At 49.9% G+C, this 12,960-nt stretch overlaps 1 protein-coding gene across 2 annotated transcripts; it reads right to left on the bottom strand.

Annotated features, from left to right (window-relative positions):
* Positions 1-618: 618 nt before the first annotated feature.
* On the bottom strand, positions 619-5,348 carry si:dkey-127k13.1 (PWWP domain-containing DNA repair factor 3B). Of its 2 annotated transcripts, none has more exons than XM_037454634.2 (14): positions 5,148-5,348; positions 4,501-4,609; positions 4,105-4,388; positions 3,733-3,991; positions 3,395-3,529; positions 3,207-3,277; positions 2,838-2,914; positions 2,649-2,709; positions 2,484-2,559; positions 2,289-2,339; positions 1,810-2,051; positions 1,354-1,575; positions 1,176-1,264; positions 619-1,085 (listed from the first exon to the last, which is right to left on the bottom strand). In XM_037454634.2, exons 2-14 carry the CDS (start codon positions 4,535-4,537, stop codon positions 986-988), a joined length of 1,704 nt encoding a protein of 567 aa, XP_037310531.2. In that variant the 5' UTR covers positions 4,538-4,609; positions 5,148-5,348; the 3' UTR covers positions 619-985. The 2 variants fall into 2 exon arrangements, with proteins under 2 accessions (XP_037310531.2, XP_037310539.2); XM_037454642.2 differs by lacking the exon at positions 5,148-5,348 and adding an exon at positions 4,839-5,117.
* Positions 5,349-12,960: the final 7,612 nt, after the last annotated feature.

Here is a 12,960-nt window from a genome sequence, read left to right as displayed (position 1 = left end):
TCAAGTCAAAGTAAATGTTTTGGTCTAAAATTATAAAAAAATAAATGTTCACACCCTGCACTTAAATACGAGCCTTCACTGCTTATAATGAAATCAAAATACATATGAAAAGAGCTTGGATTACGTTAAACTACGATGATCTGTTCATGTATTCAAATACTATGAATCATCTTTACAGACATAAATAAGCTTAATCAAAAACACTATATTTACATCAAGACAGCAAAGTCGACAATGAGATGACAGTAGCCAAATACCGGACATCAGTAGAAGACTGGTGGTGCGAAGAAAAGCAGAGTTGGATTCAAGTCTGATGGCATCATAATCTTTGCTCAACTGTTACTTTCGTATTGCACTGATGAACCAGTGGCAGGCTCAAGATGTCCTTGTTAAATTTTACTACACAATAAACTTGCCTTGCAACCCGAGAGGAGACAATGCAGAATTGTCTGACTGAATAGTAGGGCAGCAGATGCTCTTTATATGCAGGAGGAAAAATGCTGACTCAAATAATTTACAGAATTTGATTGCCGTGTAAGATGTTTCAAATAAGTATTTTTAAACCCTAGACCTCTTCAGTATAAGTGTCCACTGAATTGTAATGACCATGACGACGATTATGTTGAAAGCACTTTATTTGGCACTTGTCAATCTTTAAAATAAAAATCACACAATCATATATAGACAGCAATTTTTTTTAATGTACAATAATTGCTGAGGGATTTGGCAGTGTACACAGAGTCAGTAAACTGCTAACAGATCAGATTGGCGAGCATTAACTCATCATCACTGTTATCGTTTTAAACCAGTTTCTGTGAGTCCACCCTTTGAACAGTTTTGAAGTTTTGGGAATAAAGTGGCCAAGGAGAGTTGCGTCACATAATTCATTATTGATAATAAACGGCACAAAAAAATGGTCTGTTCCGTGTAAATAAACACCAAAAAAATACAAAAATAGGTTTCCTGTTTTAGGATATTCAGCCGGCTAACTGATGGGATCGGAGAATAGCGCAACAGACGTCCTCTGGCGCTTTGATTTTTTCCTCATCTGCTGTTCAATCATCAAATCAAACTCCTGCCTTTCCCTGAAATGAAAAAGACATGGAAAATAACACTCATATTCAGTGTAACACATGTCTTTTTAACCAAAAAAGATGATCTCATCAGACTCCTACCTGTTACTTATACATCGTCCTTTTAGGTACTTTTCTTCTGCCTTTTTAACCGTGACATTGTCCACTCCAGCTATGGCATAGATGATGGCCTGTCCGGGAGCACAATCATGTTACACCCAACACCATCAAATAAACTCTGAAGAGCATATCAAAATACATAAAGATACCCAATGATCACCTCAGGAAGAAGCACATCCAGGACAAAGGGGACGCGCTCCATGGATTTCATCTTTGCCAGCAAAGGGGCGCTGGTCCTGGCGGTTGCGTAGAGCTCATTCAGGTACCAGTAGACCTGGTCCAACTGCTGGTCATCTTCCAGGTATATGTTCACCACCCGTCTCCGACTGGCACTCAGGAAAGAGCGAAGCCATCTGGACTGCTGCTGCCCGCTGATCACAGCCTGTAAGGGGAGCGACACGGGAAGGGTGCGTTTATTCCTTCAGGGACGGCACCTCGTCTACAATGTTCAGAAGAATAACCTCTTTTTAGAACACTAAAATCTTGCAGCGGATGTGTCTCCTGCCCTCGCAGCAACGACCCCAAAGACAAATATGTAAACATTCACCCGGAGCAATGACGGAAAGGCCAGATGGTCAATGAAATTCAGGTCGCATTCGGATTCTCTGAGCCGTACCAGAAGGCGTTGGTCCACCATGCGCTGCTTCACGATGAAATGTACCAGCTTCTCATTGGCCCGGTTGTGGGCGGCGTGCGTGCGGTCTGGCAGCAGCCTCTTCGAGCTCCTGCTGACGTCCTCGTGCTGTTCACTACACCTGTCCTCCGCGTGGTCGTCATCCCTGGCCTCCATCTCTGCATCGCTGCCGATGGTCAGTCGCTCCGAGGCGGCCTTCGGGTACTTTCTCCTCACTGGATAGCCTGGAGCGGGTCAGGGCAGGCGCATTTTCTTTTTTTTTTAATTTAACGAAACATTTTGAGTACAGCTAACACAAAACAACTTTTCTCATTTTTTGTGGAATTGACCAATATGCTTATATAATTAGTAGGATCTGAAGCATAAATTAAATGTTTTTGGGTGAGTTACTATCTTTAGCAGACATGCCACAGTTGTGTTAAAAAAAACCAAACAGAAACAAATGTTAGAACAAAACTTACTCATGTCATGAGCAAAGTACTCAAGGAAGGAGCCCGAAAATGAGCCACAGGCTACAAAGACAAAACATAATTAGTTTATTATTGCAAATAGTTAATTGACCAATAAATGCAGTTTCTATTTACTTTTTGTATATGTAAATAAAAAAGATAAATAATGCAGCCTGTCTGCGTGAGCATTAAATGGTGGATACTTACCTATCCGTATTCTGTAGTCGGTTATCAGCTCCAAGGCCCAATCAATTGCAGTATCATACTTTTCCTTGGCTTTACACTATTACAAATTAAATATGAGACACATGTTGTCGGCCATTGCTTCGCAACATCATGTACAATGTAGTTTATATTTTGAGCAATTCTTACCTGAAGCTCATTGGCTTCCTCACAGTCAAAAGGCTTCAGGGTTTTCAGAGCCACAGTAAACCTTCGAGAAAAAACAGACTGATTAAGTATTTAGATCTGCAGAGAAGCAAACTTAAAAAGGTATACATTTTTTCAAATTCAGATGCATTCTCCAACAAAGCAAAGGGAGACATATCACTTATTGCCTACCCTTTCTTTTTGTGAATCTCTCGTTCATCAATGAACATGATGCTGGCTTTTTTCTGCTTACTGTTCACACTTTTCACCTGCAGACAAAAATAGTTTGCATTTCAAACATTTGAAACCATAAAGGCTTTCAGCATCTGCTGTTTTGTAAAAGCTTGACAAGAGCTCTTCAGGTCATCCTATATTTCACACCCGTATTGGTAAGTCCACTAATGACCAAGTTGTATGACAGAAAATTGATACAAAAATGAGTCATTCAATGAGCAAAGAATCGCTATCTCAAGCTTCTCAGATGTTTAAAATCACTCATTTAGTGTATTATAGGCAGATCATAGGCACATCAGATAAATCCAATCTCACAGGTTCACTCACCAATGCCGGCCAGAAGGGATGATTTCTAATTTTGTGCCACACAAACACGCCCTGCGCGATGGACGGGGGCTCTGAAAGAAGGAATGGTAAATCACTCAACGTGTGCGGCATTCATACACCATCTAAACCATCACTCTGCCTTCCTTGTAGAGGAGATACTCAAACTAGGCCACGGCCATCGCTCTCACTTTTGTCCACCTGCATCAAGAAACTCGGTAGCTCATCCTCCTCACTTCCCTCGTCTTCCTGGGAGGACAAAGATGGCGGCTGTTCCTCGTGGTGACTCAGCTCTATTGATAGATCTGAAGACAGCAATGAGCCGTCTGTTTGGGGGTGTGGTGGTGGGGGCGAAAGGGCAATATCACAAAATTAGATCAGATCATTGTGCCCTGCGTGGTTCAGCCATAAATAACAGCACACAGAGCTCATTTCATGGTGATCTGGATATGTCTGGATAAGTCTGCATTACGCACAGCTGAAAGTATTGCGGTGACACCGTATTAAATATACATGAAGGTGACCCTACCGTGGCTCGACACGTCAAGCTTCTCCAGCTCAAATCTAGGTCTGGAGCGTTTGGATGGCAGCGTAGTGGTGTCCTTTTGTAAATCCTCCTTGTTTACATTGCGCTTCCTGCCTCGTCGGCACGCGGCTGCAGGGCCGTTGCAGGTTTGTGCGTGCTCCTTCGACAGCCTGAGGCGGACCTGTCTCGGCATGGAAGCACGACCCCCCCTTGGGCGGCCTCGGGGTCTTGACTGTGAGCCAGCTGAATCCACCGCGGATGTCTACCAAAGGACACATATCAAAAGGGTTTAAGAACTGAAAAATCAACTGTGTGGGAAGAAAAAAAACACGCCGGCTCAAATTGCACAGACAATATAAAAATGTGAGTAACCACCTGTGACTGACTGAAGAGCACTGTGGACTTTAGCGCTTCTTGCTTTGCTCCTGTGGGGGACTCTGAAATGCCAGACGGGAGGTCAGCGGAGGAGCTGTGGACGGGTGTGGAGGTCAGGCGGGATTCCTGCGTCCGCCTCGTGCCTCTCCTCGGGGTACTCGGCAAGAAAGTCTCGGCGAGCCGGCTGATGGCGCCACCATCGCCGCCTGGCAGAGCGTCCCCATCCTCCGCGTCAGAGGGGACGATCTCTGTAGATTTTCGTTTTATAGTTCTCCGAGATCCACCTTAAATATCATTCAAAAGATTGAACAGACTCTGTGAGAAACACTGTGTGTGTGTGTGTGTTTATTTTTGTATTACTGACAGCATTCCGAAAGCGGACACGCGTGGGATTACCTTTCATCCTTGTGTTGGTTGGCTGGGTCTTCCCCATGGGTTCATTGGATCAGAGGACAGGCTCAAAGCCTGACATTTCATCTGGAGGGGAGGACTCGACTCACCGGAGCTGACAACGTGTGAGGAGAAAAAAAACCAGAAATTGCATTGTTTAAACGACGAGCAAAGTGTGATCCAGCCCGAGAATGTATAAAACACCAACTTCCCTCTGAATGCAATGGACGCGTAAACGTGGGTTTAAGAACGCGCACGAAAGGATACAAAAACACCTCGTCACTGCGGAAAAGAATAAACCGGACTAAACCTAAACCATTCCGACCTGCCGGTTCCAAACTCACGTCCTTGACGTCACACGTCCAAAGGGAAGATACAGCACCGCGTTCGCCAAAGTGCTCCTACACGTCGACGGTAAAAAAAAAAAACGCGCGCACACACACACACACACACACACACACACACACGGGCCAGCAGGAAGCCCGTGAAGCCAGCGGGGACGTGTGGGACAAACAACAACACCCCCCCAGCTGACGCTGTCGATCACGCTTTTGCGGACGGCTTTTTAGGCGCAACAAAAACCACTGAGCGGAGCCCGAATCGCGCGATTCACCAGTCGTAGCTCCGGTGCTCGGGCACACGTTCGGGCACACCTTGTGGACGTTAGACTCGGGCTCTTCGTGTGGGTAGTTAGCGACCAGCTCCGGTACACACGTCGTGCATTGTCGTTGCGTTACCGGCGATCAGGTCCAGGAGGACGGGGGAGAGAAGTTGCACATTGCGGTGGAGTAACAAACAGTGAATGCGAGACACATGAACTGAGCGGAGGCGCCAAGCCGTCATTAAAACGTGTACCGCCTCCTGCTGCACGGGAGTGGGAATGTTGTGTATAAATATTGTCACGACTACCTGGCTCGCAGTAGCAGTGACATAGGGGAGACCACACAGTTGTTTAGTTCAATCAAATTATAGTTTATTCAAAACGTCATTTCCTATGACGAAATCATAACTTTCATTAATAAAGGTGTGTAATCAGTAAATGAGAAACCAAAAGGTGTAGTGCGAATCTGCAAAGTGTAACCTAGGCGTCCTGAAAGGAAAAGCAAAGAAGAGCAAAAAGTGCTGCTGCCGTCCTGGACGACCGAGCAGCGACGCACAGCCCAGAGCCGAGTAGAGTCGAGTCGGGAGGGGTCCAGAGAGAGAGAGAGAGCGGCATTGGCAGGCGATCCTCTTAAACAGTCCCGCCCATCAGCTGCTGTCAGATGGGCCAGGATTCCACAGCTCCCCCTTCAGATTGGGAGGGGAGAGACGGCCCAACCATATTCTCTACATGAAGGGAGTGAGCACACCCAGCACGGCATAGCCGGGCGTGACAATATGTAAACCATTTCCGGTCATTCCCACTCATGTACTGTACTACCTTGTGTTTTTTTTAGTTGTTTAAATTAAAATGTATGGGAAAAAAATTCAGCCACAATTTAGTGCTGCAAAATGTAGTAGTATACACTTAGCTAAAAAATAACTGTAACCATAATATAAATATGATATATTTAAATATATTGTGGCGAGCTTGGCCAGATGAACGAGACAGGAGACTGGTATTAATTTTGCTGCCCTTCCTGTGTTTCATACACCGCACGACCCCAGGAAATAGACACTTTATTAAGGCGTCGAACTAAGAACTTCACCCACAGCCATACCAAGTTGGGTCATGGTGCCCACACTCCTACACATTAAACAGTAACATTTGAGCACAACATAACAGACCCTAGAAAACACACATAATCTTAAACACCAGAACATCAACATAACAGAAATGCATCTAAGGATTGTCCCATCATGCAATGCGCCCACCAGCGCCGCCCAACTCGATCCGCCGCTCCGATCGCTACATAGCCCCCACCTGAGGGGTCAGTTGTCCTCAACGACCCCATCACCTAGCACAAAGTCTCTCCAACGTCCCGGTAGACGCCGTTGGCGTACAGGCCGTCGTCGGCTTGCAGACGGCACATTTGGGGAACCACTTGTACCAGCACATGGTCTGCAAACGTCACTGTCCTCTCCAACCGTGGGCGGAGCTAGGGGGCGGTACGGTGAAAGTCTGTCCCGGTGTAACACCACTGTGCGTCCCCGGCCAGGCATGCGCACCCGGTACACCACCTCCGACAGGCGTTCCAAAATCTCGCCGGGCCCTTGCCAGTGGCTGCAAAGCTTGGGGGAGACGCCCTTCTTCCGGACTGGACAATACACCCAGATCCGGTCCCCGGGTATGAGTGCTTGCCCCCGGCCCCTGGTGTCATAGGCTCGTTTCTGCCGCACTCCGGAGCTGGCCTGGGCCTGGCGAGTATAGTCATAGACCACCTGCAGGCGATCCCTCAATCGACGACAGTAGTCCATCGCTGTCCCTCCGCTGATCTCGGGCTCGGGGGGAGCCCCAAACACCAAGTCGATTGGGGTCCGTAGTTCTCGCCCAAACATGAGGGCAGCAGGTGTGCATCGGCTGGACTCCTGGACAGCTGTCCGGTAGGACCACAGGACCAATGGTAGGTGGCGGTCCCAGTCACGCTGGTGTTGGCTGGTGAGGATAGCAAGTTGGGTGGCTAGCGTGCGGTTGAACCGTTCCACCAAGCCATCACTCTGGGGGTGCAGGGGTGTCGTCCTGGTCTTGCTCACCCCGAGCCGACGACAAACCTCGCTGAAGACCTGGGACTCAAAGTTTCGCCCTTGGTCGCTGTGCAGCTCAGCGGGGGCCCCGAAGCGGGCAAACATCTCCTCCACCAGTCTCTCTGCAGTCGTGATGGCGCTCTGATCCGGCACAGCATAAGCCTCGGGCCACTTAGTGAAATAGTCCATGGCCACGAGGACATAACGGTTGCCAGAATCCGTGACCGGAAAGGGCCCAAGAATGTCCACTCCTACTCGCTCCATCGGAGCCCCCACCAGGTACTGCTGCAATGGGGCATGAGAGCGCTGGGTTGGCCCCTTCTGGGCAGTGCAAAGGTCGCAGCAATGCACATACAGCTCAACGTCCCGTCGACAGCTAGGCCAGTAGAACCGTTCTCTGAGGCGGTAGAGAGTCTTGGTATTCCCATAGTGCCCCGCCCCCACCGAGCCGTGGGCAAGCTTCAGGACTTGGGGGCGGAGTGTGCGAGGCACCAGCAATTGTACAAGGTCGCGTCCTCTTTCGGGAGCCCTCCACCTCCGGTACACCACCCCGTCATGGAACTCGAAGTTACCCCACTGCGAGTGGTAGGCCTTTACCTCGGGCCCCAGTGCTGATACCACAGCCCACTCGGGGCGCTGCCCTGCTTCCAGCCAACTTCTAACTAACGCCAGAGTCCCGTCCTCTTTCTGCTGCTGCTCCAACTGCAGGCTTGTCAGTGGGAACAGGTCTGCTTCGTTGTCAACCGCCTGCACCATCGTCACTGCTGGCATTGATTGGTCCTGTTCCTCCTGTCGCTGACAGTAACGGCACTCGACAGCCTCGCAGGGGCGTCTGGAGAGTGCATCGGCATTGCCATGATGTCGCCCTGCCCGATGCTGAATTTCAAAATCATGCTCTTGTAGGGCCTCCAGCCATCGAGCAACCTGCCCTTCCGGATTTTTGAAATTCAGGAGCCAAGTGAGCGAGGCATGATCAGTGCGGATCAGGAAGTGGCTGCCGTGCAGGTATGGCCGGAAGTGCTGTAGCGCCCGGACCACCGCTAGCAGCTCACGTCGTGTCACACAGTAGTTCCTCTCCGCCCGGCTCAAGGATCGACTGAAGTATGCCACTGCACGTTCCCCCTCGTCCCCGTGTTGGGAAAGGACAGCCCCGATCCCCACATTGCTGGCGTCAGTGTCCACAATAAAGGGCCGGCGGGCATCAGGGTAGGCAAGGATCGGGGCTTTGGTTAGCGATACCTTGAGTTGGTTGAAAGCTACAGTGCAGGTGTCATCCCAGAGGAATGGCTGGCCCAGGTTAGTCAGACGATGGAGGGGACTGGCAATCGAAGCAAAATCTCGGATGAAGCGCCGATAGTATGACCCCAGGCCCAGGAAACTTCTCAACTCACTGACGTTAGCTGGGGTTGGCCAGTCCTTTACTGCAGTCACCTTTGCTGGGTCTGTAGCTACACCACGAGCACTGACAATGTGGCCCAGGAAAGCTGTTTCCCTTGTTAGCAGTCGGCACTTCGCAGGGTTGAGTCGCAACTGGGCATGGCGGATGGCATTGAAGACTTCTTGGAGGTTGATAAGGGCTCTGTCAAAGTCATTGGCATGTACCAGCAGGTCGTCGAGGTACACAACGCAATGATTCCGGGGAATGCCCGCCAGCACCCTTTCCATCAGCCGCTCAAATGTAGCCGGCGCGTTGCAGAGTCCAAATGGCATGACGCGGAATTGCCACAGCCCTTGCCCGATGGTGAAGGCGGTCTTAGGTCTTGCGTCGGGGGACAGCTCTACCTGCCAGTAACCGCTGCGCAGGTCAAGGGAGCTGAACCAGCTGGACCCCGCGATGTAATCGAGAGCATCGTCAATACGAGGTAGGGGGTACGAGTCTTTTTTGGTGACATTGTTGAGACGTCGATAGTCCACACAGAACCGCCAGTTGTTGTCCTTCTTCCTTACCAGTACGGCCGGGGCTGCCCATGGACTGTCAGAGGGCTCAATTACTCCTGCAGCAGCCATCTCGCAAATTTTCTCCTCTGCAGCTTGCTGCTTACTGAGGGCCAGTCGATTGGGCCGCAGACGGATGGGCTGTGCAGAGCCGGTATCGATGGAATGCTGGACCAGCCCTGTCTGCGTGCAGTCTTTGTCTTTTGCCGCAAATATGTCCATATAATTTTCCAGAAGGCACTTCAACTGATGCTGCTGTTCAGGGTCCAGGCCAGCACTGCTGCGCTCCCACAAATCACGGACGGCTTCCACAGTCTCACTGGAGGAAGAGACAGCTGGTGCAATGGAGGCAGCCAAGGTGGCCTGTGGATGTGCAGGGCCACTGGCGATGGACGGCATAGGTGGTGGTGCGGCCCTACCGGACTGGAGTGCCACAACCTCTGTGCCAAGGGTGATGGTTTCTCCTAACACGTTGACACAGGCACCCCAGCGGGTCAACAGGTCCAAGCCGATGATACATGGGTCCCGAATATCAGCAAGCCAGAACTTGTGCACCAGCTCCTGGGCCCCAGCCTGGACTTTCAGTCTCTTGGTCCCTCTCATGCCAGCTCGTTCCCCCGTTACCGTGAGCATCTGAGTGGTGGTTGTTGACCAAGTCTTTGGGAGGTCTCCGCTAGTACCAGGGAGGATGCCAGGTCGTACCAAGGAGATGGTGGACCCAGTGTCGACCAGCGCCCGACACGGTTGGCCATCCAGTTTGCAGTTCAGGTACAGCCCTTCAGTGTGTCCGAGGCGGCCGACTAAAGTGCATCGGCCATGGAGGGGGGCTGGAGGCCGGAATGGTGCACCCCTCGCTACACCATTCCTCTGTCGTTTCCCGCTGGTGAAGTGACTCTGGGTTTCGGAGTTGGGGCTGGGCAATTTCTGGCTATGTGACCCGGTTCGTCACAACGATAGCAGCGGTCAGTAGGCTGGGGGGGACGCCGCCTGGGTGCTGGAGGCCAGGGCTGCATTCGTTGTGGTGGAGGCCTCACCTGACGGACCTCTTCTGCTTCTTCTTCCTCGTCATAATCGGTAAGCCTGACGCATGGCTGTTGGTGGAGAGTTCTTTTCTGGCTGGGCCATGCGGTGAGTACTCCCTCTGCTCGTTCAGCCTCGTGGAGTGCATCACCGAGGGTCTGGGGTCTGATGAGAGCGACATGCTGACGCAACTGCTCAGGTGCAAGTCCTCTCAGGAAGGCGTGGAGGGCTAGTTCTTCTTGTGCCGCTGCTTGGAAGTGCGGGTAACCCAGTCGAGCGTGTAGCTGCACATCTGCTGCGAAGGTACCCAAACTTTCTTCTCCTTGGCGGCGGCGGCTGGCTAGTTCCTCCCGGCTCTGGTCAACAAGGAGCCGCTGTCCAAATCTCCTCTTTAACGCCATTTTTAGGGCCTGTAGGTCCCCTTGTTCCGCTGGAGCTAGGTCACGAAGCACCTGCACTGCCTTGCCTTCTAATGCTAGGGCTAGATGGGTGGCAGCCTCTTCGCTGTCCCAGCCGCTGTGTTGGGCTGCTAGATGGACTTGTGACAAATATGGCTCCAGCTGTGTCGTCCCATCGTATTTGGGTAGTTTGACTGATGTCCTTGGCTTGATTGAGGAGCCTTGTAGGCCAGGGGTGAAGACCCGTGGCTGGTCGGGGGTGTTGGTAGGTAGCAGGCCCTCGCTGGTAGTAGCCGTCCTGGGCAGTCGAGGGTCTTCCGTAGCCATGGGTGGTGGGTGAGGCCTTGAGACGTTCCCCTGCTGGCGTAGCCGTCTGGTGCTGCAGCCATCAGGGAGGGCTAGGCGTTGTCCATCCTCATTAGACTCCATCTTTTGCCGCATCAGGCTTCGCAAGTGGCCCTGGGTCTGCCCTAGGGCCCTCTCCAGCTCTTCAATCTCCATCTCCATCTGCATTCTAGTAGCTATATCCCACTTCTGACACCAATGTGGCGAGCTTGGCCAGATGAACGAGACAGGAGACTGGTATTAATTTTGCTGCCCTTCCTGTGTTTCATACACCGCACGACCCCAGGAAATAGACACTTTATTAAGGCGTCGAACTAAGAACTTCACCCACAGCCATACCAAGTTGGGTCATGGTGCCCACACTCCTAAAACATTAAACAGTAACATTTGAGCACAACATAACAGACCCTAGAAAACACACATAATCTTAAACACCAGAACATCAACATAACAGAAATGCATCTAAGGATTGTCCCATCATGCAATGCGCCCACCAGCGCCGCCCAACTCGATCCGCCGCTCCGATCGCTACAATATTTTGGTTGTCATATATTTATTCAACCTCAAACAGAATGACTTGTAATTTGCATGATACAAGACACGTGACCTCACCTCCTCCTCATGAACTAATCCCTGGACAACCTGCCGTGTTCACTCTGGTGAGTGGGATTTTTGCCCATAATCACACAATCTAGGCTTTATTTCCATGGAATTGAAAAAATATTCAGGTATCTCATCATTGTTGATAATTATTAGTTACTCCTTTGCTTTTTCTCATAGGGCATGCCAAAAAGATTTAAATAACAGCCACTTCTAACCCAAACGTATTTCTCAAAGCAATACCTTTATAATAACAGTAGAGGCCACTGTGTAACTGCTCATAAGATGCTGTCTTTTATAATATATTGATCCTTAAAACTCTAAAGAGAATGAATGCACGTGTCTCGGCCATTCAATAGGACATAGGACGTTAATGCAAAAATATTACTGCTCGTAAGACCTCGATCTTTATCCTGCACTTTTTCCAACACATTGTCCTTGACATGGCTCCAAGCCTGCCTACCAGTGGATCGTTTGACCAGCAGAGGTAATTCGCATTGGTCACACAATATATATTACTGCAGTGGCCAAAAAGAGTGTCAGCTCATGTTAAACGGAACATTAGATACGTCATATTGGTCAGTTCCCTGGTTTGTCTACATTGGTTACATATTGCACTCAAGCTTAATGTAACACCCCTTTGATGTTTTTCTTCTTCTGATTCCAATTCCAAAGATTTTGAACTTACCAGTTTCCTAAGAGGAGACTCGTAGCCTGGATGTTAGATACTAAGTACACCTCCATCCCACTTTCACCAGATACTAATAAAGAAGTCACATTTAGTGGTTTTGTTTTTTCCAATTTCGTTGATTACCTTTTATAACACAGTATCGTTCAATCTTATCTTCAGTCAATTGTATATGCTTCGAGATATTTACACGTACACACTCAGCAACACAACAAGAATTAATCATTTATCCTGGGTTGACCTGTAACATTGATTTAATTATATTCTAAAAATAATTACTGCCAAAAATGATCCTCTTGTGTCAGTTTATTTCCATTTCCCATTTTTTATTTTTGACCACGAGGTGACTAAAACCTCTAACCAGTTATTCCCTAAATGTAAAAAGACTCTAGTGCCCTCAGTGGTAGCTGGGATGAAGGTGACTTTTTCATAAATTAGTTTTAATTTTCCACAATTCAAACAGGCAGCAGTCTACCTGCCGCTAGAAACCTCTGGATGTGCATTAGCCTGGGGGGGATCAGGGTTCAGGATGGGCCCGCCCGCCCGCTCCTCACTCATCCAGATGCGCACCTCTGTCCTCTGTCTCCTCAGTCCACACCTGACTTCAGCAGAGTGCGGAGCCACGTGAAGTCACCGGAAGGGTTCGGGTAAGTGACGAAGAGGCTCGGACTCCCGTGGTTTCCCCCCCAGCCTGCCTGGTCCGGCTCGATCCTAATGAGTCGTGACTTTAATGGTAGCCCTTGAGACGGAATTTGGCCCCGGGGTGGGGGCTGGAGGACGGGAGTGTGAGGGGGGCGGGGTGGGGGGGGGGGGGTA

The sequence above is a fragment of the Pungitius pungitius genome, chromosome 4 (assembly GCF_949316345.1).
Source record: "Pungitius pungitius chromosome 4, fPunPun2.1, whole genome shotgun sequence".
NCBI classification, from domain to species: domain Eukaryota; kingdom Metazoa; phylum Chordata; class Actinopteri; order Perciformes; family Gasterosteidae; genus Pungitius; species Pungitius pungitius.
This window is presented reverse-complemented; position numbering and strand designations above follow the sequence as displayed.